The sequence below is a fragment of the Papaver somniferum genome, chromosome 1, assembly GCF_003573695.1.
Source record: "Papaver somniferum cultivar HN1 chromosome 1, ASM357369v1, whole genome shotgun sequence".
Classification (NCBI taxonomy): domain Eukaryota; kingdom Viridiplantae; phylum Streptophyta; class Magnoliopsida; order Ranunculales; family Papaveraceae; genus Papaver; species Papaver somniferum.
The window spans coordinates 2,664,294-2,691,109 of record NC_039358.1 but is presented as its reverse complement, the minus strand read 5'-3'; the positions used below and the strand labels follow the sequence as shown (position 1 = coordinate 2,691,109).

The 26,816-nt window shown below is 34.9% G+C and overlaps 1 protein-coding gene across 1 annotated transcript; it reads left to right on the top strand.

The window, feature by feature from the left end:
* The first annotated feature begins 16,356 nt into the window (after positions 1 to 16,356).
* LOC113295469 (wall-associated receptor kinase 2-like) lies at positions 16,357 to 18,991 on the top strand. Its single transcript, XM_026546439.1, has 4 exons — positions 16,357 to 17,152; positions 17,189 to 17,383; positions 17,546 to 17,710; positions 17,799 to 18,991. Exons 1-4 carry the CDS (start codon positions 16,357 to 16,359, stop codon positions 18,989 to 18,991), a joined length of 2,349 nt encoding a protein of 782 aa, XP_026402224.1.
* The last annotated feature ends 7,825 nt before the right edge of the window (positions 18,992 to 26,816 follow it).

The window sequence follows — 26,816 nt, the reverse complement described above, 5'->3', positions numbered from 1 at the left end:
CAAGTCCATCGCCATTATTCAGCTTGTCTAGAAAATATACAAGCTTTCGATCACAAGGTTCGGGAGCCTCTAATGCATGTTTGGAACTGATGGCAAAAACTTGTTTCCATTTGTGTCATAAGCATGTTTATATTTGTTAGTGGTTTCAAAGATTTATAGCTGCACAAGGTCAAAATCCTTCACTTTCATAATCTGTATAGGCAGGATACGTCTCCAACACTTATTTAGATTGCAGAGAGATAACTTAGTGATGGTATATTGTGTGCAAAATGCAGCAGTTATATGCCAGAATAAGAAACATAAAAATCTAACATGTGATAGAGATTCAACATAGGATAAAACAAAAAAGGGGACTAGGGTGTTCTTGGATTATAGAATGATAGAAGTGTACGGCTGTTTTGTTGTTAATGACCCATGTACAATCACAACTGTCTCGGGGTCATACTAATTGTGCGTAAATATAATTTTTGATGAAATTAATATGATGTATTTTGGAGTGAGTCATTGTGTTGTGTAAGATGCTTGTTTTGTTCTTCCATTTTTTATGAAATTTAAGCTGGTCAATTGCATGTTTAGGAGAATGCAGAGGTCATGCACACATGAATATGCATCTGCAACAAGCTATGGTAACTGAGGTTCTCCCCAGCCAGGTGTACTTTCTGTTGTGGCTGTCAAGTTTCCAAAACCAATTCCCAAGCATTGCAGGAACATTATTTGACGACCTTCATACGAACCCATCATATGCAAGTACAATTTGTATACCTAGTTTCCATTGTTATTCGAAGATCTTGTTGATATCCTATTTTGTGTACCAATCATTAAAGAGGCATTCGCCGGTCTTAATACTATGAAACAGGTGCTAATTATCAATATTTTATATCATTTTCTCAATGTGGTGTTGGGTCTTGTCTAATGGTTGTGATCGTTTACAACCACATTGTAAGGTGTTGGACCAAGTCATAGCTTACACCATCAGTATGAACTGTACAGACAAATTTAAAGCAGCTGCAAACTGCTATGTCTAGTAGGGTTATTTTATACTGCCAGTCATTATTAACCGTCCCATACTAGTTTTGTATTTGGGGTCTCTGTAGTGTCCATCTTTCCAACAAAATTGTCATGACCCGCTAAAGCTTAGAGGGCGGAAAGAAATGGAGAAAAAGAATTGGCTATTGTTCAGGTCCTAGAGTTCTTGACCTGGTTCCATTAATACACATGACTTTAGTTGAGTATCAACAAAAGCCAAACATGGCTGATGGCCATGGAGAGCCTTTTGTCTCAGTCACAAGATGTGTGTCTAATGAGCCCAACCATTCGGACACATAAATAAATTGAAGTGGCTTAATCAGATTCATTTCTGTCACGAGTTAATAGGCGTGTCTAAAACCAACCTATATATTCGACACTACAGAATTGATTAATGTGACCGTATCCTCACCAATGGCTACGGGTAATGGGTCTAGACTTAAACCCATGACCAAAAGGTGTTTATGGCTACAATTGATAGATCTATGTTTAAAATCATGACCAAATGGTGCATTATGGCTACATGGTAATACAAAACGTGGCTATAGTTGTACATATGACCAATAGCCACGCAAATAACTCGAAACGTGGCTAGGTTGTAAACAAAAAAACGTGGCCTATGTGAAGGTTTGTACTAGTGTGGAGTTGTCTGAAAAGTAGTGGAACAAGATGAATAAATTATGTCTTGCTTCGATATGAGGGTGTTTAGCAACTACAGTAAGAGTTAATTATCAGCACGAGACTTCAGCTAAGGATCTCTAGGAAAAGCTAGAGAAGGAATACCTTGTGAAGAACGTGGCCAATATGATACATCTTAAAAGGAATTTGTATCGCTATAACATGAAGAGAGGTTCAACCCTAACCGAGCACCTAAATTCATATAATAAACTTCTTGCTGAGTTGGTTAACTACGATTAGATAATTGACGATGAGGAACAAGATTTGTGTCTGATAAACTCTCTTCCTGATAAGTATGAACCCGTGATTAAAGCATTAATGCACGACAAGGATAAGATAACATACTCTGAGGTCACTGCAGCATTGCGTAGTGAGGAGTTTAGTAAGATGAACCGTGATGACCTTGAAAGTGAAGATAATAATGATGTGCTTCTTGCAATAGGTCGGTCAACAGACACGAGAAGGAATACTGGTGGTTATGGTAAAGGTAGAGGACGTTCTAAGAGTAGAACGTGACTGCGGAAAGATGAGTGTGCTTCGTGCCATGACTTTGGTCATTGGGCTAAGGATTGTACCAAGCGTAAGGCGAGAGAAGTAGATAACGGTAATACCGAGGTGAACATTGCTAAGAAGAATCATATGATGCTTCTGATTTCTCGCTAACTGTAACACCATCAGCTTGTGCTATTACAGATGGTACACGGGTATTAGATACTAGAGCAACATATCATATATGTCCATATCGGGACTGGTTCTCAAGTTTTGAATAGCTTGATGGATAAGTACGTATGGGAAACAATCATACCTGCAGGGTGATTGGGATTGGTAGTGTTCGTATCAAGATGCATGATGGTATGGTTAGAGAGCTGAAGGAGTTAAGATTTGTACCTGCCATAAAGAAGAATCTGATTTTAGTCGGAACTTTAGAAGGTAAGGGCTATAAGATAGTCGCTGAAAATGGTGTTCTAAAGGTAATATCTGGATCTATGGTAATCCTGAAGGGAACACGTCATCATAACTTGTATTACTTGATTGGGATTACCACAACAGGGGATGTGTCTATTTCTGAACACATCAAGAGAGGAGCTACCGAGAAGACAAAGCTATGGCACATGAGACTTGCACATCCAGGTGAGAAGTCGTTGCATAGGTTTATTCAACAAGACTTGTTGAAAGGTGTTATTGCCTGCAAGTTAGCATTTTGTGAACATTGTGTTAAGGGCAAGAAAACAAGAACAAGCTTTGGCACAACCTATCCACAATACTAGTGGAGTTCTTAACTATGTTCACTCAGATGTTTGGGGTCCTTCCAAGAATGCATCATTGGGAGGGAAACATTGGTTTGTGTCGTTCGTTGATGATTATTTTAGGAGAGTATGGGTGTACACCATGAGGTATAAGGATGAAGTCCTAGAAGTAGTTTTGAGGTGGAAAAAGGAAACTGAGACTCAAACTGGCAGAAAGATCAAAGTACTACGTTCGGATAATGGTGGAGAGTATAAGAGTGATCCGTTCTTGCAAGTATGTCAGGATGAGGGTATAGAGAGGCACTTCATAGTTAAGAAGACACCGCAACAGAATGGGGTAGCTGAACGCATGAATCGTACTTTGCTGGAGAAGGTACAATGTATGTTATCTAATGCTAGATTAGGTAAGGCGTTTTAGGCTGAGGAAGTTATGTATGCGTGCTTCCTCATTAATAGGTTTCCATCAGCTCCATTAGAAGGTAAAACTCCTATGGAGAAGTGGTTTGGTAAACCAGCTTATGATTATGACTCAATTTATATTTTATGTTGTCCTGCGTGGTATCATGTTAGTGAAAACAAGCTTGATAGCTGTGCTGTAAAAGAAATCTTTGTGGGTATGAAGAGTGGAGTAAAAGGGTTCAAGATTTGGAATCCAGTTGAGGAGAAGATAGTCATGAGTAGAGATGTCACATTTGATGAGATGTCTATGGTAAAGTCTTGGGGTTCTCGGCAGGTGGAGGACATAAGTACTAGTGAGCCTTTGCAGCAGGTGGAGATTGATGCAACTCCACCAATTCCAGTTAAGTTTGTATTTGTTCAGAATACTTCTGAAGACATTGGATCTGCAAGAGAGGTAACTACTAAAGTTCCAAATGATAGTGACACTGTTGAGGAAGAGGAACAAGAGTCAGTAGAAGATACAGAAGCTAAGGTCACAGAGACCATAACAACCAGCAAACCGAGAAGATCAACCAGGAAGCCTGGTTGGATGAATGATTACATTTATTATGCATTACCAGTTGTTGAAGATGGTACTCCTACTTCCTATTTAGAAGTTGTACGCAATGTAGAGAGTAAATAATGGGAAGGTGCAATGCAGGACGAGATGGAGTCTCTTTACAAGAATGGCACATGGATTCTTATGAAGCTTCCGAACGGTAAGAAGGCCACAGGGTGAAAGTGGGTATATGCTAAGAAAGAAGGATCTTCGGTGAATCAAGTACGCTACAAGACAAGGTTAGTTGCAAAAGGTTATGCCCAAAGAGAAGGGATTTACAAGTTAGTAGCACAATATGATTTAGACCTAGTTCATCTAGATGTTAAAACGACATTCTTACATGGTGATCTAGAAGAGGAGATCTATATGACTCTGCCGAGTGGGTTCAAGGTTGATGGAAAATAAGATTGTGTATGCAAGCTGAAAAAATCGTTGTATGGGATGAAGCAGTCTCCAAGACAGTGGTACAAGCGATTTGATCAGTTTATGATTGGCCAGACATATAAAAGAATTCACTATGACCATTTTGTATACTTCAAGAAGCTACGTGATGGATCTTTCATATATTTTCTCTTGTATGTCGATGATATGCTGATTGCATTGAATAACAAGAAAGGGATCGATAATTTGAAGTGCAAGTTGTCATCTGAGTTTGAGATGAAAGATCTGGGAGAGGCTAAGAAGATTCTTGGTATGGAGATTCAACGTGACAGAGATAAGGGTAAAGTTTGTTTGTCTCAGAAGGCATATTTAAAGAAAGTGTTACAGAAGTTTGGTATCTACAAAGGAACTAAATCTGTAAGTACTCCCTTTGCTGCTCATTTTAAGTTGAATGCTCGTATGTCTCCCACTACTGAATAAGAGAAAGTATATGGCCCAAGTCCCATATGCTGGGGTTGTTGGTAGCTTGATGTATACGATGGTATGTACAAGGCCGGACATTTCACATGCAGTTAGTATGGTCAGCCGTTATATGCATTGTCCTGCAATGGACATTGGCATGTTGTGAAATGGATTTTGAGGTATCTTTATGGTACAGTTGATATTGGCTTGGAGTTTATGAAGGATAAAAGTAACAATCAGTGTGTGTTGGGTATGTGGATTCTGACAATGCTGGTGATTTGGACAAGAGACGTTCAACTACATGGTATGTGTTTACTGTAGCAGGGGCACAGTAAGTTGGAGATCAATCTTGCAGTCTACTGTGGCACTTTCAACTACGAAGGCGGAGTATATGGCAGTGACTTAGGCATTTAAGGAGGTTATATGGTTACAAGGTTTACTAGATGACTTAGGAGTTGTACAAGACCAACTGCATGTGAATTGTGATAGTCTAAGTGCAATTTATTTTCCTAAGAATCAAGTGCATCATGCTAGAAACAAACATATAGATGTACGGTTTCACATTGTGAGAAAAATTCTTGAAGAAGAATACTTTGCACTTGTGAAGATCGATACCAAAGACAATCCAGCTGATATGTTGACTAAAATAGTATCTGAGATCAAATTTCGACATTGTTCGAAATTGATCCACATCCTTCTGGTTTGGTGAAAGGCCCTTTTTGGGTATAGGTTCTTAGGAACCTGGTGGAGGTCTTATAGCAAGGACATTTGAGAGAACTACGATCGGGTTTGATTTCTATTGAGGATAAGTAGGCAGCCAGTGATGGTTCAATCGACGTTGGAAGATGGAGGTGATTTTATCTATTGATCGTCTCATGCATGAATGCATGATCCGAGGTGGAGAATTGTTGGTAGGTCGGTCAAGGACTAAATTAGGAAATCTAGTTGGTTAGGGAAAACAAGTACTTGTGTCCTAAGTATAGAAGCTTAAGAGGTTTGTATCTTAGAGCTAAGTTAGGAAACCATATACTTGTAGGAAAGTAATCCTTGTTAAGGAATATGTCCACTCTTATTGATGTGTATAAATAGCCAAAGAGAAACACACCAGAACTAGAAAGAGTTCTCTTCTTCTCTGCTTGAGCTTTGTATGTTCCAACCTATACGATGATATATAAAATTGCTATTCCTTCCCGAGGATTCAACCTAGTTAAATACTTGTTCTTCTTGTGTGTGTGATTGCGTTCTTGGTGATATTGATCTACCTCGTAGTAGTGCAAACCTAAACGCTTCCGCAGACTTTGGCGCAACAATAAATGTAATAGGTAGAAGAAAAATATTAACAAAATCAAAGATATGCCTTTGTTTAGTAAATGAAGGCATAATGCGGAAAAAAAACAAAATAATGCCCTATATTTTGGTGACGATATAAATCATACCAAATAGTATTAGTCAAACCCTCAGACTTGGTTTGTTTCTCTTGTAACACGCCAAAAGTTTTTATGATTAGTTTATACAATAATAATTTGGATATATATGAAATGCTTAACAATTTGTATCAAGTGGTGTATACTTATATTAAGTAGTGGTTCAAATTTTTAGTGGGTCTATAAAATATCACAACTTAATAATCTACTAATGTCAATGATTGGAATGGATAATTGAGATCACATTCTATTTTGACTATTTTGATTATAATCCAAGTCCAAAATATGCCACACAACCAAAAATATGTATTGGGTTATGAAACCTACAAGCAACGTGGCATAATAATGTTCACTATCCCAAAATATGCCATGCAACTTGTGACTTTGTGACCAATTCAAATTGTACCACAATATTTATATTCATAACTTTATGAGAGTTTCTTCTTATAGTCATACAAAAGTTATGAAACCAATATACCATGTAAACTTCATCTCATATAGGACATATATGAGGTGCACCATCCACAACATCTCCCTCAAGCTGAAAAATGCTTTGACGTCAAGACCTTTATCAAACATTCATAAAGCTTCGTAGCATAAGGCCACATCCATTTTGTCCCTGCCAGTATCATCATCTGCAGTTCAAACACTTTGCTGCCCTTACCACCAATATATTCATTCCTTGCATGTCCAATGCAGCACCAATTTCTGCAGATGCAACTCCCAGTTCCATTCTCCGTATCATTCAGCTTGCATACCTACATAGCCACAATTCTTATTGTTATCAGAACCCATGGCAGTACCTCAATCAACAGCAGCAACATTAGCTCTCCCCACTCAGCACTCGACCAATGTAACTTCAACACCAACATAGCCTTGAGCCATTGTCACTGCACTTTGTACAATCCATTCCAGCTCCAACAATCTACAACCATGTTTTGTTCCTGCAACAACCATTCTCCTCTGTGACACAGCCACCATACTCCACTTTGTTACGGTGGTGGCCACGATGAAGTTGGTGGTCGGCTGTCGGGAGAGGAGGAGACAGAGAATAGAAATAAAAAGATCGACAAGAAATATTAGATCTACTCTAATTTGGTGAGGGCAGATTTGGTACTATAGTTTTAAAGATTCTTTTTTAAAAGGGGAGGGATATTTTTATAATGGATAAGGGTATTTGTGCACGATCCATGAATAGTAGGGTGTTTTTTGCGAATTTTAGGCGCAGGCCCAAAAAAAATTATTTTCTTACCGTCAGGCCCATAATTAACTTTGGATATGCTCGCAACCAAAGTTTTTTATAAATATATTTTTACTCTATTACCCTCGGAAGTTTCGAACTAAAGCGGTTTTTCTTTTCTCCTGAGAAGTTATTACCCTAAGCGGTTTAAAAACTTTCAGCACAAAAAACTCTGTAACTGATTTGAGGAGTTAATTTCTTCTCCATTTAAACCCTAAAAAATCAATTTCATACTCTATAAAACCAACCTAGAAACTAGTTAAGTTGAAATTACAAACCCTAGAAAGAACATTTCGACAAAAATGAACGAAACAGAAGCACAATCAGGTTAACAACATCATTTTATTTTAATTTGTTCTCCATTTATCACTTTCTTTTTCTTTGATTTTAACATCATTTTTACTTGTTGATGTTGAATTTGAAAATGGAGAAACAGATAGTGAAAGACCACTGATTGAGTTTACAATGAAGGCAAAGGAAGATTTTGTGAAGGAGAAAAAGGAATTTTCTGGTATGCATCTATAATAAGTCATTTGTTTTACTTTTAAATAACATATGTTATGCAGGAAACATAATGTGCATAACTTATTATGCAGTAAAAATAACTATGCATAACTGCGTAGCTTATTATGCATAACTGGTTATGCAGTAAAAGCAACTATGCATAATTGCGTAGCTTATTATGTATAACTGGTTATGCAGTAAAAGCAACTATGCATAACTGCGTAGCTTATTATGCATAACTTGTTATGCAGTAAAATCAAACATGTTGAACTGCGTAGCTTATTATGCATAACTGCTTATGCAGTAAAATCAAACATGCTGAACTGCATAGCTTATTTGCATAACTTGTTATGTAGAAAAAACAACTATGCATAACTGCGTAACTTATTATGCATAACTTGTTATGCAGTAAAAACAACTATGCTGAACTGCATAACTTGTTCTGCAGTAAAAACAACTATGCTGAACTGCATAACTTGTTATGCAGTAAAAGCAAACATGTTGAACTGCGTAGCTTAGTATGCATAACTGGTTATGCAGTAAAAACAACTATGCTGAACTGCATAACTTGTTATGCAGTAAAAGCAAACATGTTGAACTGCATAGCTTAGTATGCATAACTGGTTATGCAGTAAAAACAACTATGTGCATAACATAGCTGAGATATCATCATCAGACATTGTCAAGGTCAATCCCAATGCTACACCAAGAGCTGCAAGGTGGGAATTTGCAGCAATGAAGAAAGCAATGCTCAAGAAGCATATTTCAAGCTTAGAGGTACTTTTTTATGAACCTTAAGAATGAATGTGTATTTCAAGCATATGAAAGCAAACATGCAGAACTGCATAACTTATTATGCATAACTTGTTTAACTGCATAAAATACGAACATTGTTTAACTGCATAGCATCTTAGGCAGATCCAAAATTAACTGCATGACCTGTTATGCATTGTTTAGAGTATCTGCATAACTTGTTATGCATATAAGAAGTGTTATTGTTTTTTTTAAGCATTCCCTGCGTCACTTATTGTTTTAATGCATAACATCTTATGCAGATCCAACATTGACAGCATGACAAGTTATGCATTGTTTAGGTTATCTGCATAAGTAGTTATGCATATAAAAGGGTTTTTACGCCTTCCATGCGTCACTTATTGTTTTAATGCATAACATCTTATGCAGATCCAACATTGACAGCATGACAAGTTATGCATTGTTTAGGTTATCTGCATAAGTAGTTATGCATATAAAAGGGTTTTTACGCCTTCCCTGCGTCACTTATTGTTTTAATGCATAACATCTTATGCAGATCCAACAATGGCAGCATCACAAGTTATCCATTGTTTAGGTTATCTGCATAAGTAGTTATGCATATAAAAGGGTTTTTACGCCTTCCCTGCGTCACTTATTGTTTTAATGCATAACATCTTATGCAGATCCAACATTGACAGCATGACAAGTTATGCATTGTTTAGGTTATCTGCATAAGTAGTTATGCATATAATTTTTTTTTACGCCTTCCCTGCGTCTTTTATTGTTTAACTGCATAATATCTTATGCAGATCCAACATTGACAGCATGACCTGTTATGCATTGTTTAGGTTATCTGCATAAGTAGTTATGCATATAAAAGGTTTTTTACGCCTTCAATGCGTCACTTATTGTTTAACTGCATAACATCTTATGCAGATCCAAAATTAACTGAATGACCTGTTATGCATTGTTTAGGTTATCTGCATAAGTAGTTATGCGTATAAAAATTTATGCATTTGCTGATGATTGTTATTAAATCATGTTGCAGTTTCAAGAGAACTTTAGAGATGAGTACAGTGCAATGGAGTTGGAACTCTGTGAACCAAGAGAATCAATAAAAAGGTCAGCTATATTGGAACTCTTTTCAATGAATCTTGAAGAGAACAGGGACAAGTATGAAGAAGCATTTCAAGATGCGTTACAAATCATTGAAGAAGAGAAGTGTCCTGATAGTATTGAAGCAATGTTTAAGATTATTCAAGCAAAGCTGAAAGACATGAAGAAGACTCAGGAGACATATAGACGGACTGGAGGAGACTTCAATTCTCAGATGTATGAATATGTGAAGATTTTGCTCATTGATTCAGGCATAAATGAGGTGCAGGAAGAGTCGTCAGGTGTTCCTGAACAAGGTCATCACCCAGACTGCCTCATATTTGTATGCTACTATATGAAGATGAGTATGAAATGTCAAGTCAGAGAGAAATGGCTGAAGTTGAAAAAGAAAGATGCAATAAAAAAAGCCAACAAGAAAAGAATAAGTCTGGTATTGAAAATGCTGACAAATCCAGTTAACAGTTGGAAGATAGATGCAAATGAAGACGTCTGGGATGCAATTGCTCAGCAATATGATTAAGTTGTGTAATGTTATGCATAATGTGTTGGTATGAATCATGTCTAAACAATTTATATCTTGTTAACTTTCGATTTTTTAATATATTTATATATCAATGCTTTTTCCAGTGCTTCTTATATATATTTGCTACAATCTTATTTCACAAAAATTAGAAAAATTGTACTATCATAATGGATAATAAGTTATGCATCTTCATAAAATAATGCATAACAAGTTATGAATCTTCAAAACTAATGCATAACAAGTTATGCATCTTCAAAAATAATGCATTTTCTATTATGCATTTAAGAATAAAAATGAATAACGTTATCTTATAAAAATGATGCATAACCCGTTATGCATCTTCATAAAAATAAATGCATAACTTACTATGCATCTTCAAGAAATAATACATAATAAGTTATGCATTAGATGCATCTTCAAAAATAAATGCATAACTTACTATGCATCTTCAAGAAATAATACATAATAAGTTATGCATTAGATGCATCTTCAAAAATAATGCATAACTTACTATGCAATAACATTATCTGATATAAGCAGAAAAGAACAGTGAAAAAAGAATTATTTTTTTTTCATAAAAACCAATACAAAATGAAAAAGTACTTGTTCATAAAATCCCATACATAAATTAAAATAAAGAAAAATGAATTAGGTTCAAACGTAAAACTAAGCTTGAAGAAACCAACAAGTTAAAATTCTCTCCCTTAACTTCCCTTAGGCTGCTTCAGCGGCTTCTTGTAGCAGGTAGGCTTTGTGCAAGTTTTCTTGTTGTGATGACCAATCTCAAAACAATTACCACATCGAATAGATCTCCTTGGCGGCTTCTCCTAACTGCTGAAATGTCTATTAGCTGGTGGTCTCCCAGGCGGCCTCCTAACATCAGGCACATCGATAATCTGATTACCTTCATAAACTTCGGGCCTGTTGTAGTTTGGAATAGGATGAATGGCATGGTTGTAGGTATTATTGAAGTATGAAGTAGTGAAATAAGGTTCAACAAAATCATATGGATTAGAACCAGACATTGTTATCGAAGCAAAAGCATGCACACATGGAAACCCATAGACGCGCCACCTCTGACAGGTACATGTCTTTAGCTCAAGGTTAACACAATGAGAACTCTCCCCGCCCTCCACTTCATAAACATGAGTATCAAACTGTATAACCAGCCAGGTTAAACCCTCATCAATAAGAGCCTTCATCTTTACTTCATTCTTCGGTGTGAGAACTGTTATGAAACTTTTACCAGTATTTCTCCTTTCTGACATCATCCTCATCACATCCTTCCTTATCTGATCCAAAAGAGCATTAGCAGGGAGCTTCTTATGTACCTTCATCCAACTATTGAAGGATTCAGCAAGAGTAGAAGATGTCCTTCCATACCTACAACCCTGAAAAAATGCATTTGACCATCTCTCGGGAGGTATATCTTCAATATAGTTTGCAACCCAACCACAACCAAGACCCCTAATCGTAGCAGTGGCATTTTGGAAGCCTTTAGGACTAAGAGCATATACAGAAGCATGAAATGCATCAATAACGGCACCATACCTTTCATCAGAAGCATTAATAGGTAAGTTCATCTTAAGATGATAATAGCAGAAACTATGGAAGGATCCAGGGAAAATAACTGGAATCGATATCTTTAATCCTTCTGCACGATCGGATAAAAATGTGATTGGCATTTGATCATGATCAACAACATTACTCAAATTCCTCATGAACCATTCCCAGTTATCATTATCTTCAGCAGGTACTAGGGCCATGGCTAGTGGAAAGAACCCTATACAGCAAAAAAACATGGTTCAGGACTTAAAAAATTATAAAATCAAGCCAACGTATACATAAAGTATGTGCATCTAAATAAAAGGATGCATAATGTCTTATGCATCTAAATAAGATGATGCATAATGTCTTATGCATCTAAAAAATGATGCATAACGTCTTATGCATTATGCACGTGCATAAATTCCATAACAGAAAAGTGGAAATAGTAATGCATAAGGCATTATGCAGCTATAAAAAAATGCATAATGTCTTATGTATCTAAACAAAACTGATGCATAACCAGAAAAGTGAAAAGAGTAATGCATAAGATATTATGCATGAAACATTATGAAGCCAAAATAAATAATGCATGAAACATTATGCACATATATAAAAAGGATACATTATCAGAAAACTAACCATTTTCAGCATTGATACCGGTTGCAGCCATGAGGCATCCTCTAAATCTCCCTGTAAGAAAGGTAGCATCGACATAAATCATGGGACGAAGGTAACGGTAACCACTGATGCATGCCTCGAAAGCAATAAAAAGACGCACAAACTTATTTGAAGGTGCATCAACTTCTAAATCAGTTAAACTATCCTTGTTCGATTCAGTTTCATCCCTTTGAACTTGAAAATCAGTACAACTCCCAGGATTTGTGCTGCGAATGGCATCTACATACCATACCAGATGCGAATACGAAATGGCATCATCACCAAATATATCCTCATACACTTTCTCTCTTCCATTGTAAGCTTGGTAGTATTTCATATTGATACCGTAGCTATGTTTAAAAAACTTTTTCAAATCAGAAGCTTTGATACTCGGATCACTTCTGATTTCTTCCTTGATAAGACTAGAAACAAATTTACTGTTGAGCCTGTGGAAAAGCCTTTGACATCCCACACCACAGTGATGACTGTTATAATATTTCTTAACCTTAAGCATCCTGTTTTCAACATCAACAGCACAAACCTTATACTCCCAATGGCAATTTTCTTTAGAGCATTTTGCATAGAACCTGCTAGGTTCATTCTTAGTATATACAAGAACATACCCAGACTTTAGCTCGTATTTCTTCACTGCAATACGTACCTCTGCTACACCTTCAAAAAAAACTTTACTAACTTCACCAAGTAATTTATCCCAACCCTTAGTCCTAAGAACCTTGTTAACAGGGACAGAACCATCTTCAAGGAAATTCACCATAGTTTGTTCTGGTTCAGGTTCTATTAAATGCATACTTGATGAAGCTCTACTACGACTGCTGGAACAATTGAAAGAATTGGAGACAACTTCAACAAGTAAATCAAATCTCTTTTGACCTTTATAGTGGCAACGAGATACAAAACACTGAAGCTGAAAATCAGAATCAACTCGCAAAAACTTGCTTCCATCATTAAAAGAAAAACTGACATGATGAGGTAGTAAACGAGTCCACTTCAGGCAAACGGCTGTCTTCAAATTCTCCAGAGTTGAATTGACATCAACATGATGTGCTAAGAATTCACTGAAGTAGTGAATCACAGCTAGTGCACTAATAACAGGCATTTCACCCTGCAAAACACAAAAACAGAAAAAATCAAACATATCTATCCTGCATGTTGCTTCAGAAAAAAAATTCTTACTCAAAATTAAAATATCAAATCAACAACAGCAAAGATCAAATTTAAAAAATCAAATCATATCTATCCTCCATAACATCTTAGGAAGATCCAAAATTAACTGCATGACATGTTATGCATTGTTTAGAGTATCTGCATAACTTGTTATGCGTAACTAGTTATGCAGTAAAAACAGCTATGCATAACTGCTTATGCAGTAAGAGCAGCTATGCATAACTGCGTAACTTGTTATGCATAACTGGTTATGCAGTAAAAGCAACTATGCATAACTGCGTAGCTTATTATGCATAACTGCTTATGCAGTAAAAGCAACTATGCTGAACTGCGTAGCTTATTATGCATAACTGGTTATGCAGTAAAAGCAACTATGCTGAACTGCGTAGCTTATTATGCATAACTGGTTATGCAGTAAAAGCAAACATGGTGAACTGCATAACTTATTATGCATAACTGCTTATGCAGTTAAAATACAAACATTGTTTAACTGCATAACATCTTATGCAGATCCAAAAATAACTGCATGACCTTTTATGCATTATTTAGAGTATCTGCATAACTTGTTATGCATATAAAAAGCCTTATTATATTAGTTAAGCATACCCTGCATCACACATTGTTTAACTGCATAACATCTTATGCAGATCCAACATTGACTGCATGACAAGTTATGCATTGTTTAGAGTATCTGCATAACCTGTTATGCATATAAAGTTATGCCTTCCCTGATGAGTGTTATTAAATCATGTTGCAGTTTTAGGAGAACTTTAGAGATGAATACAATGCAATGGGGTTGGAACTCTGTGAAATCGAAACTAAAAGATTGAATCGAAAAGATCTGCATTGATCGTAAATTCAAAAACAAGCTTAAAATATCTAAAAATCCATTCGAAAACCTAAATTAAACTCTGTAACTTAAAATAATAGATCATAATCTTAAAGAAACTAGAACCTAGAATCGAATCAAGATTAAACAAAATCAGAATCAAAGTTAAACAAGATCAGAATCAAAGATAAAAAGAACGAACCTGAGCTTGAATTTCAGATTATCTTTGCTGAGTAAATTGAATCTCTCAATCAGCTCCTTCGCAACTCTCGATAATTCAATACTTCAGCTCTCGCTCCGGCTCTATCTCAATCTCTCAGAACAAAATCTCAAAACATAAAGTGAGGTTAAACTTGGAAATAAAATAAAAAGAAAACTGAATTTTGAAAATTTTGGGTTTCGGCAGAATTTATACGCCGATTTTGGGTGCGCGTGTGAACTTTTACACGCGTGGGTTTGACAGTGGTGGAAGGTGAGAAAATGGGTGTGGCTGTAGTTTTCACTTATAACATTCCCACTATGTAAAATGCACTACAATTACAATTTGTATCAAAGTGGTGTATACAATTGTTTATAGGAGACGTATGACAGGAACTTAATAAACTAAAATTGTCTCAACCTGCCGGAGCTTATGGTGGATTTGGAACTTTGATGCAAGGGGGACGTATGACAGGAACTGGAGTGGAACCGGTATGAACTTCCATAATTGCTAAAGGCTGATACTAAATCCTGGCCGGCGATACCATTCCATATAAGGCAAAAAGATAAAAACCGATCCCCATGGCTGGAACATTCAAACGGTATCCCCAAGTTAATCCTGGTACCCTTCTTTAGCAATCATGTAAACATCTAGTGGGTCTGTAATATATCATTCCTTAATAATCTACTAACCTCAAATGATTGGAAACGGATGATTGAGATTATATTCTATTTTGATTATGATTCAGTCTTGACCATTCTTTATCTGTATTCTAATGCATGTGGCTTCAATCATTTTACTCTGTTGTAATGCTTATGGCTGTAACTTAAATCAAAGTCCACTATTCACCATTTTCTTTGCTTCTTCTTCTGTTTTGACCGTCCGAGACCCAGAGGAAACAACACGGCGACCTCTGAGCAATTCCAAGAGTCGTACGGAAGGGGGTACATTACATTTTTCTGACTTTTCTGGTTATTAGTTTAGACAAATACATCTTTTCTCTTATTCAAAACACAAATAAATCAATTATGCTGGTTCAGCTTATGGTTTACTTTGTATGTTAATGTCACCAATTTGTTCTAGCATGTCCAACAATTGAGTTTTTCAGGGATTGAACATAGGTAAGGAAAAAGAAACTAAATAACGATGATTTTGTCAATTTACATAAAACAATTGTGTAAGTTGCACATAAACTACTTGGTCAGTTGCACATAAGCTACTCTGCTTACGATTACAAATTTACAATGTATTTACTTCGTATGTCAACTGTTCTAGTTTGGAAACTTCAACAATTGAGTTTTTCAGGGGTTGAACAAAAGTAAGGAAACTTCCATAAAAAGAAATTAAGATTTGCATAAAAAATTGTCAGTTGCACTTAAGCTACTTGGTCAGCTCAGAAATGCGGTCAGTTTACCCTTCTAAATCGATATGGGAAAACGATAATACATAAACAGTGATCTTTCAGGAAAAATGATGTTCTTATATAACATAAGAAAGCTAGGCTAATTAATTAATTATCTAACCATTCGTCCACACTTGACGAAAGTAGATTAAAAGAGACAAAAGGATATGAATCATATGATATTAATGTCTCAACATATCTTATTACAGCTGGTGATTATCATCTCCTGCTGGATAACAATAGCTTCATCGTCATCATCATTTGCTCAGACAAAACCAGGTTGCCAACTTAAATGCGGAGATGTTAGCATTCCTTATCCGTTTGGAATTATATCATCATCAGGTGCCAACTGCTCCATGTACGGATCACATGGGAGTTACGGCTTCAGCGTTAACTGCAATACTACTTATAATCCTCCAAGACCCTTCTTAGCCGGCGTCACACCTGGTGAAAATCAACAGATGCTTGTTCGTATGGGTAACCAGTTACAGACAGACATCGAGGAAATTGAAATTCTAAGTATATCGGAGTCAGAGATTCGCCTTAAAACCTTGCAAGCCAGTTCGTGTTACAACAAATCTGGTGCTCTGCTAACACCGGCAACAGCAAATAGCATTTGGTATTATTTCGTCTGGAGTCCCTTCACATTTTCTGACACTAAAAACAGAGTGTATGGCGTCGGCTGTGCAACATATGCATCAATCGTAACGTATGCTAATGATGATCAAGAAAAGAACTATTCAACTCAGTGTCAATCCGAATGTGTTAGTAGGGAAAGTGAGTACAATCACGCAGGTTCTTGCACTGGCAGTGGGTGTTGTGAAATGACATTCCCAAAGGGGCAAAAATCTTTCCAGGGAATAGTGTCCACCACGCTCAATCACACTAAGGTGTGGTCTTTCAATCCCTGTAGCTCCGTTTTCATGGCTGAGAAAGACTATTACAAATTCAATGCGGACACTGACATTCCAAACATTCGCAGTAATACTACCCTTGTTTATAGGGAAGGGAATAAAGATATACCTTTACCAGTTGTGCTTAATTGGGCGATCGGGAATATGACTTGCGAAGAAGCGCAGAAGAACCTGACGAGTTTTGCATGTCATAAGGAACACAACAGTTACTGTATCGATTCCGAAAATGGTCGTGGGTATCGTTGTTCTTGCTATAAAGGTTATGAGGGGAACCCTTATATCAGTCCTGGATGCCAAGGTACCTTATTTGGATATACATATATATGATGTGTGCATGATCAGTCTATTTTTGTATATATGCATGACTATTAATTAACCAAAGCCACAATACATATACAGTTAAGCTGTAAACTTAATTATTATTGTGATGTTAATTACTTGTTCATGATGGGCTTAATAGACGCGAACGAGTGTGAGGATGAAACAAATAACCCTTGTGAAGGAATTTGCACAAATCTTGTTGGGAGTTACAGATGTTCTTGTCCGAAAGGCAGTACTGGGGATGGGAGGAAAGATGGGACTGGTTGCTCTAAAAAAATTACAACAGTAATAAAAATTGTGATAGGTATAATTAAATTCTCTCACTGAGTAGTCTGAGATACGTTAATATTACATTTCGATTTATCCATGTCATTGATGAATTGATGATGCAGGCGTCGGCCTGGCGTTGTTGTGTTTAATCATTGGTGGTTCATTGTTATTTTTAAACATAAAGAAAAGAAAGTTATCCAAACTCAGAGATGAATTCTTCCTACAGAATGGTGGTATGCTATTAAAACAACAAATAGGCTCACATGCAGGTGCCATAGAATCAACACAAATCTTTACTGCAAAAGAGCTAGAAATAGCGACAAACAAATATGATGAGAGTCGGATCCTTGGTCGTGGAGGCTATGGTACAGTGTACAAGGGAATATTATCAGATAACCGGGTAGTTGCGATCAAGAAGTCTCAAATAATCGTCCAGAGTCAGATTGAGCAATTCATAAATGAGGTTGTCATTCTAACACAAGTTCACCATCGAAACGTGGTGAGGCTCTTGGGATGTTGTCTAGAGACTCAAGTCCCATTGCTCGTTTATGAATATGTTTCCAATGGTACTCTTTTTGAGCATATACATCACAAAGTTGCTGGGTTATCATCTATTTCCTGGGAAGGTCGTTTGAGGATTGCTGCAGAAACTGCTGGGGCACTTGCATATTTACACTCTGCGGCTTCTATACCTGTCATTCATAGAGATATAAAGTCTACTAATATACTATTGGACGAAAATTTCACTGCAAAAGTATCAGATTTTAGAGCATCAAGGTTGGTGCCTTTGGATCGAACCCAAATAACCACAGTAGTTCAGGGAACGGTGGGATATTTGGATCCAGAGTACTTCCATACCAGCCAGTTGACAGAGAAAAGTGATGTTTACAGTTTTGGTGTGGTTCTTATCGAGCTTTTAACTGGAGAAAAGCCACTATCACTTGAGAGATCTCAAGAACAAAGAAATCTTACGTCATATTTCATTTTGTCACTGAAAGATGGAGGACTCTTTGACCTTCTTGATGCTCGAGTAACGAAGGAAGGCAAGCAAGAGCAAGTTGTAATAGCTGCGGAGCTTGCAAAAAGATGTCTAAACTTAAGGGGTCAAGAAAGGCCAAGAATGAAAGAAGTAGCAGCGGAGCTGGAAGGTCTAAGAAGGATGCTTAAGACGCACACAGGGACTGATTGTCCACCAAATCACAAAGAAGAGAAAACTAGCCTGCTTGAACCACAAGACCTCTATACTGTGCCATTAAGCTCTGATCAATATAGTTTTCAGAAAAATACGATTACGGGTATAAACATCCGGTGCTGATTGTTGTCTCTGTTGGGTTTTGATACACACTATTCAAATAAAAGTATATGGATGTATCTAAATTCATGGCATTTCTGGAGATATTTTGGATCATAATAAAAGAGATGATAGAGATGCATAATTTCTCTTTCTCGTAAGAGAAAAAGGTTTGACATCGATAAGCCTTAAGTTCCTTACTATATGCATGCCAAAAACAGGTTTGAAACTTAAAAATTGCGTACTAAATCTTGAAATGGCACATGGCAAACAACTCCAAAAATCTTAAGTTCACTTCTAGTTAATAGTTTATCTAAGACTCAGGGAAGAGTAATTGAATAGTGTGTCATGAGAAAACTTACCAAACCTCAGAACGAGATTCACTGACTAACAAAGAAAGAGATTTCCATAATTCCTATTCAAAGCACTAATTCAGAAACTTAAAAATTGCATACTAAATCTTGAAATGGCCGCTTTATAACATTAAGCTGGGAAATAAGAACCAAAATAGATGTCTGGGAAACCTAGGACATTCAGGAAAGTTCTCCATTTCCCATGTTTGTTCCTGCGTATACTTCTCAGACTTGTTTTTTATGAACGAAACAGTTTTACCAATGTAAGAATCAGAATTTCCATCAGTATTTTGTACGAGTAAATAGCAAATTGTGCAGTTAACATATCAACATCGCTTAATAGCAGGCTACAAGAGTAAATCATAAATACTATGAAATTGTTCTACATTTTCAATGGACTGATATTCTAAATTGTTCCATGTTATCTAATCTCAAAATGGTTAGAATCTCAATGAAGGGTATCAGTTTATACATATCTAGAGACATCTATAAGTTTTATTTTATAGATATACTTAATCAGTATCGTGAACTTCATGATAATCACACAATAAATATGCAGGAATAATATATGAAGAATACCTTATAGCGCAATCCTTAGTCTGTGATGGATCAATCTAAAACAGCGCTAATACCTTGTGGATCTCATGGTTTCTCTCTCTTGACCTTAAGCATAATGAGTAATTCCTTAGATACAATAGTAATGGTTATTGTTTCCCTTTCATAGGTAGAAAGAGGACCAAGTTCTTAGGGTTTTAGTATTAGACATTAGATCTCGATCATCCATCAAGGAAGAGCATAAATATGATATTAACTCCTTATATAAACCATGGATTAGATATTTAGCAATATCCTAAATATAACCAGATTATCACATGGGCCCAATAAAAATAATTATCCTATAAAAAATTATCTTACATTCTCCCACCGGTCCATGTGATAATTTATTAATGGTTAATTTCAGGAAACATAAGGCGCGCGTAATTGCTAAATATAATACATTAGTGGTTAACGTAATACCTTGATCAAGCAAACTACTCATGCGAGTCATAGCGGTGGCACATTGTCCTGTTATCAACATGTTCCCTTCCATGTACCACCACATGAGTACCTCAATCAACTAGGCCTTAAATAAGAGTATCATAATGGTCCAGTGATGTCTTTAAGAAAGACGATTTTTGTAAACATTCATCCATTCACATAAAAATATACTAAACATGGATACAGAAATACATTCAAAACACATTAATAAGAGCTCAATAAGTGTTCAAAAATAAGCACATAAATTAGCTGAGTTCAATAATCAATTACTCCCACATACCTGAGATTTTAATCTTTTCTTAAGAGGTCTTAAAAGGTAATTATTCATTAAGTGCATCTCTGAATGCAATTGTGCTTAAGCGATAAATAAACAACTATTGTTTCTGAATTTCGTAATTCACACATATATACTTAAGTTTCATGTGTTTTGTTCCCTTCGTATACATATCTTGCTTTAATGCTGCGAAGCTAAGACGATAAATTTCAGCAATGTAGAGACAAACTTAAATCTCTAAGTCTCGCAGTTATAAATATTCAAACCCAATTGTGGAATTAATATTAATGGATTCTTCCTTTACAGAATCCATACATCCACAAAAATTGAAGTCCGAAAACCCAATCAACTCTGTTAGGTTTGCTAACTAATTATAAGACATAAATTAAAATAGTATCTCAAAACTCTTGATAGCTTTCCTATAATTTTTTCTTCGATTCTTTAACATATCAACAACTTTTTATAAGTTTCATATCAGAATTAAGACGTAATGAAGATTTAATTTATATCTTCTATCTAACATGAAACAAAATCTGTTAAATATGTTATTATCCCAAAATTCTTTGAATATTCGATATATGCCTTATACGAGAGCTTTATTAATCCATATGATATTACTATCACATGGTAATCTTCATTCATATCCTTTACTTCAAAAAAACTATAGAGATATGCATAAAGTCAAGATCACCACTCGTAGGTAGTACGTCTTAACATACAAGACCAAGAGTATGAATTTCTCCCACTGATCTTGAGGTATATGCATAAATCTGTAATAATTTCATCCAAAACTTGAAATAGTTACAGTTTTGTTGAATTTCATATACCATTATGGGAGGATGCTTAAATTTCATACTTTGATTTCTAAAATTTGTAGCCTAAAATTTATCATTAATAAAGGCTATTTTTCACATTTAATTAATGCAACTCTTAGGTCATACTGAGCTACTAATAATACTATGACAATTCTGAATAAGTCTTTCTTTGACACGAGAGAAAAACTTATTTATAATCAATGCATCGTTTCGGAGTAAAATATTTGGTAATAATTCTTGCTTTATACCATTTAGAATTGCTATTACAGTCATATTAGGTCAGAAAGACCCACTTTCATACAACTAATTTGTGTCTTTCGAGCAATCAAACAATATCCGAGACCTGACTTTCAACCAATGATTTTTGCTCACATAGCATCAATCCATTAATCAAAATTATTACACATAATATTTGTGAACCTAAAACCGAGTCTTTGCCATTCCATATCAAAATGTAATAAATTCTTGTAAGACAATCACTGAAACAACATGAATAAATTTCTTTCAATCTCTTTTGAGACCTTCTTATGCTGGTTCATGTTGTTATCAGAAATTTTCTTTACTGGCATTAGTTATATTATGGAGTATTGGATCAGTAATTTGTGGTATTTCATTATCTAACATTCTGATAATGAGAAGATTCACAATATCTATAGAAATCTGAAATAAAGGGATCATTATCATGATTTCTTGAACAGATATATCCACGCACTCCCATTGATTATGCCATCATTAATAACTTTATATTTTCGATTTCAATAAATCTCATACTACGGTTAAAACGTTAAAGTATACCATTTGGATTATTTAGGAAAACCAATGATCCAATAATAGTTCCAAATCCAATTTCGATTCTTTGGAATGTAAGCCCTCACCTCCAACTGAACAACCATAACTTAAAGGTGATTTAAACTAGGTTTCCAGCCATTCTAGTCCAAAGTGTGTCTTTGAAACTGATTTGCTCGGAAATATATTTAAATTACGCAGTTGTTGAAAGAACATACATTCACTGATATGTGTTCGTTATGCATAAATCATCATGCTTCTAACCATTTCCATAAAAGTATGGTTTTTCCTTTTGTTATACACCATTATGCCAAGGATAACTTGGCCTTGTGTATTGAGCAACAAATTCGAACTTTTGGAGATACTACGTAAAAGATTTAGGATATTATCCTGTTTTGGCATACCTTTCACAATATTCACCACCTTTATCAGACTTTATGATTTTCACTTTCTCTATAATTGCCTCTCAATTTCAATAATGAATGTTCGAGAAAATATCCACGGATTGAGATTCATAATGCAATTGATAGATGTACACAGTAACGCGAAAAATCATCAGGTGATAAACAATTTTATCTTCCAAAATTTGGACCATTAAAAGTCTACAAAATAATCATAATCAACAATTAATAAGAACAAAAGCTGAAAGTTATAATAGAGATAAATGACAATTAAGCTTACAACAGTTTCATACCTTCAATAAGATTCTCCTGTGGGTAAAACCTTATCAAAGAACCATGTGAGACATGAAAAAAATTAGTACATATTTTACCTTCTCATACACACAACATTATGTTTGTTTAATACCATAACTAGAATCACCTGTGGGCAACTCACGTCCTAAAATGTATTAACAAACTCCAATAATTCTAAATATGTTCAACCTAATATAATGTGAGTTGTAGTCACCTGTGGGTGGCTATTATTTCACATGTATATGAAACATTCAGATAACCTTAATGCTTGTTTGAATTTGTGAACCAAAACTACTTGTGAGCAACATTGTTCTAATAGTTAAATCAAACTAAGAGGACTCAAAATATACAACACTTACAAGATAAGAATTTAGCATCAGTGTAGCAACACTCAAAATAAACAATCCAGCAAATATGTAGAATTTCAATATCACACTAGCTTTTCTTGTGACATTGCATGGTCCTAATCAATGATACGGACATCCTTGATCTGATCATAAAATTAGTCGATTATAAATAATTACGAGTGACCCTAAAACATTAAATCATAAACCTTTACTCAAAGGCATGTCATCATAGATAAATTGTAAAAATAATAACACCCTTTAATTGAAATGTCCAAACATAATGAACTTTTCGTAAAACAAAATCGAGCATAAAGCAAGTCTATAAGTATAATTCAATAATGAAATTTCGTTGAAGAAAAATTCTTTGATGCATCGCTCATTTAAATATGATACAAATTTAAAAATCATGATAAATAACGGATATATGATGAATTAATATGAAAGGTGTTAAATAGTCAATGTGGAGAAATTTATCAAAAATAAAACCTCAATTTCATAGAGGATGCAATAAGTTTTGGACAACATAATAAAAATATTCATGAAAATATGAAAAAAAATCGTAATAGGTTACTCAACTCGATAATGAGTTAATTTATGTAAATTTTATTTTATGCACTTTTAAGAAATAACGTAAAATCATGTGCCAATTATTTAGTTACCATAATGTATGATCAGATATTGTACACTTCAATATTATCTTAAACATGTGAACTCAACTTACCTGTGGGTAATTGTTGTTCTAATAAATTTAAGCAAAACAATATTATAAGCACTTGACATAATAACGATTATGACTGGAAAAATTATTTGACATCACTGTGGTGATTGCCAAACAACTCAAAAATAATTCCACAATAACTACTAAACCTGGCCTTTACGGCTTGGCGTATTCGTGCATACAACAAAATTATTATTATTGCTAATATAAAACGCTCTAGTATCGGTGATAACTAAAGAATTATGGCCTAAGAATCTTAAGCACAATAATTTTATACGTACAACTGAAATTATCATCAACATTGGGAGAAAAGTGAAACATAATGACAGTAGACACCCTCACGATTCAAATCAGTTCATATCCATATGATCAACAATCATATCAATCAGTGTTTTCTTAAATATGTGAACTCCAATTTCATGTGGGTAAATTTTGTTCTGATATATCTAAGAAAAACAGGATTACAAGCAATTGACAAAAAGTGTGATCATGACCAAAAGTGATTTGACATCACTGTGGTGATAGCCAATCAACTAAAATAATATCATTATCACATGATGTCGATAACTGCATAACCCACACTTTACGTTTTGCAAATTCATGCTTGTAATAACATTATGATTATACTGAGATATAACACTCTAGTATCATTGTGGTGATAACTAAAGAGTCCCATAATAATTTTAAGTATAATCTCATAAAATTTAGAGAAAAAACAATAATTTGAGAGAAACTATATCATATCACACAAGCACACACAAAAACCATATCGTAATGCGCACACAAATTTAATGGTGTCAAAAAATGGTTTTCATCATAAAATTTATAATGAAACTCGATAAAAAAATTATTTTAGTGTTTCGATAAAGTAAGCGTAAATTAAATTACAATTAAAATTGGTTTCATTAGTTTTAAAATTAATATTGTCTCATTATCTTAATATTAACTAACACGTATACATGCCCACATGAAAATATTAATGTTTCCAATTTTTAATGTCTTAATAACCATTCACGTGATGAAAATATTCTGTTTATCTTCATTTGCTTTGGAGCACTTATTGATTTATGCCATAAAGATATAATGCCTAACAAATATTTTCTCATTTATATCATATCTCAAATTTACCTTAATTTCACATACAAGGCAAGTAGAATATGTGGACTTTAGTGGAACAATTATGCATGTTAATGACTACATGATATCGATATTCTTCCATTTCATTTATCATCGGTATTACGTTCATTATTACCTCATATGCTCATTATATGTCATTTAAAAAATAATAATATTCTTACAATGATTTTTTTCTATTATTTACATGCCAAAAATAAAATCATCAGGCCAAAAATAAACTCATCAAGCAAAAAATATTAATTTATTTTCATGAAATAAATGATAGGAAATTAGTATTAAATTAAAATATATTTTCCTCCAAAATTAAGTAGGTCGTTAATGTAGAAATATATTTTCTCCAAAATCAAAAGAGAGATAATACAAAATATATAAGAAATCATAAGTAATAATGGCCACAGAATCTTAAATTATATGGTATACCATAATTCTAAATTGACTTGATTTTGATGAGATAATGAAAAATCACACAGTATTTTGATGAGGTAATGGAAAATTACACAAAAACTTGAAGTGTGAGTATGATATGGGTCATGATAGTTAGATGAGAAAAGTAATGCAATTCCATAAGAACGATTATGATCACATAAAAATACAATCAAAAATCCAACCCAAAATTTATTTTATTTTCACCGATTATTATTGCATACAATAACGGACAATCATGAATTCTAAACACAAGATCTGATACCAACTATAAGTTTTATTTTATAGATATACTTAATCAGGATCGTGAACTTCATGATAATCACACAATAAATATGCAAGAATAGTATATGAAAAATACCTTATAGCGCAATCCTTAGTCTGTGATGGATCATTCTGGAACAACACTAATACCTTGTGGATGTCATGGTTTCTCTCTCTTGACCTTAAGCATAATGAGTAATTCCTAGATACAATAGTAATGGTTATTTTTTCCCTTTCATAGGTAGAGAGAGGACCAAGTTCCTAGGGTTTTAGTATTAGACATTAGATCTCGACCGTCCATCAAGGAAGAGCATAAATAGGATACTAACTCCTTATATAAACAATGGATTAGATATTTAGCAATATCCTAAATATAACCAGATTATCACATGGGCCAAATAAAGATAATTATCCTATAAAAAAATTATCTTACAACATCTAGCTTCTTATTGACACTTTCAAGGCAAAGCACTGCCTTCTGTCACCTTACCTGATCTAGCTCTTTCACCTGATTCCATTATTTTCACATCTTTTTCTCCTAGTGCTTTTAATGAAGTAAGTTCTTGTGAAGGATTGCATGAGTAATATACTTACCCAAACTCACATCATAATGGAATTAGAAGCTTTTGGATCATAAATACAAATATTGATGACCCCTTAGTAGAGAAGTCTACCACTATTCGTGTACCCAAATGGTGGTGATATGTGATTGTCGAAACTAAACTCTTTACTCCAGCGAAGTCATTAGTATCATTATTCTTCTTCAGTATCCATACGTCACAATCACCGGCATTGCAATAATAAGTAGCACTTACATATTTCACCTAAGACCCCAAGCCGCACACCCTTATATGGAACATCAGCTCTTGCCAAACAGGGTGGTGGACATGGAAGTCGACTAAACTTTTCATCAGCCAAGCGGAAAGCAAAAATAATGGTTCCTTCCATGTCCGCCCAATGAAGAGCGCCATCTGCAAACACACCAGCACATTTTCTAAC

What these genes read in the sequence shown, in the direction of transcription:
- LOC113295469 (XM_026546439.1), top strand. Translation starts at nt 16,357, where the DNA reads ATGTCTCAACATATCTTATTACAGCTGGTGATTATCATCTCCTGCTGG. An exon ending in TATCAGTCCTGGATGCCAAG is followed by an intron (nt 17,384 to 17,545) that starts GTACCTTATTTG and finishes TGGGCTTAATAG; the next exon opens with ACGCGAACGAGTGTGAGGAT. An exon ending in AGTAATAAAAATTGTGATAG is followed by an intron (nt 17,711 to 17,798) that starts GTATAATTAAAT and finishes TTGATGATGCAG; the next exon opens with GCGTCGGCCTGGCGTTGTTG.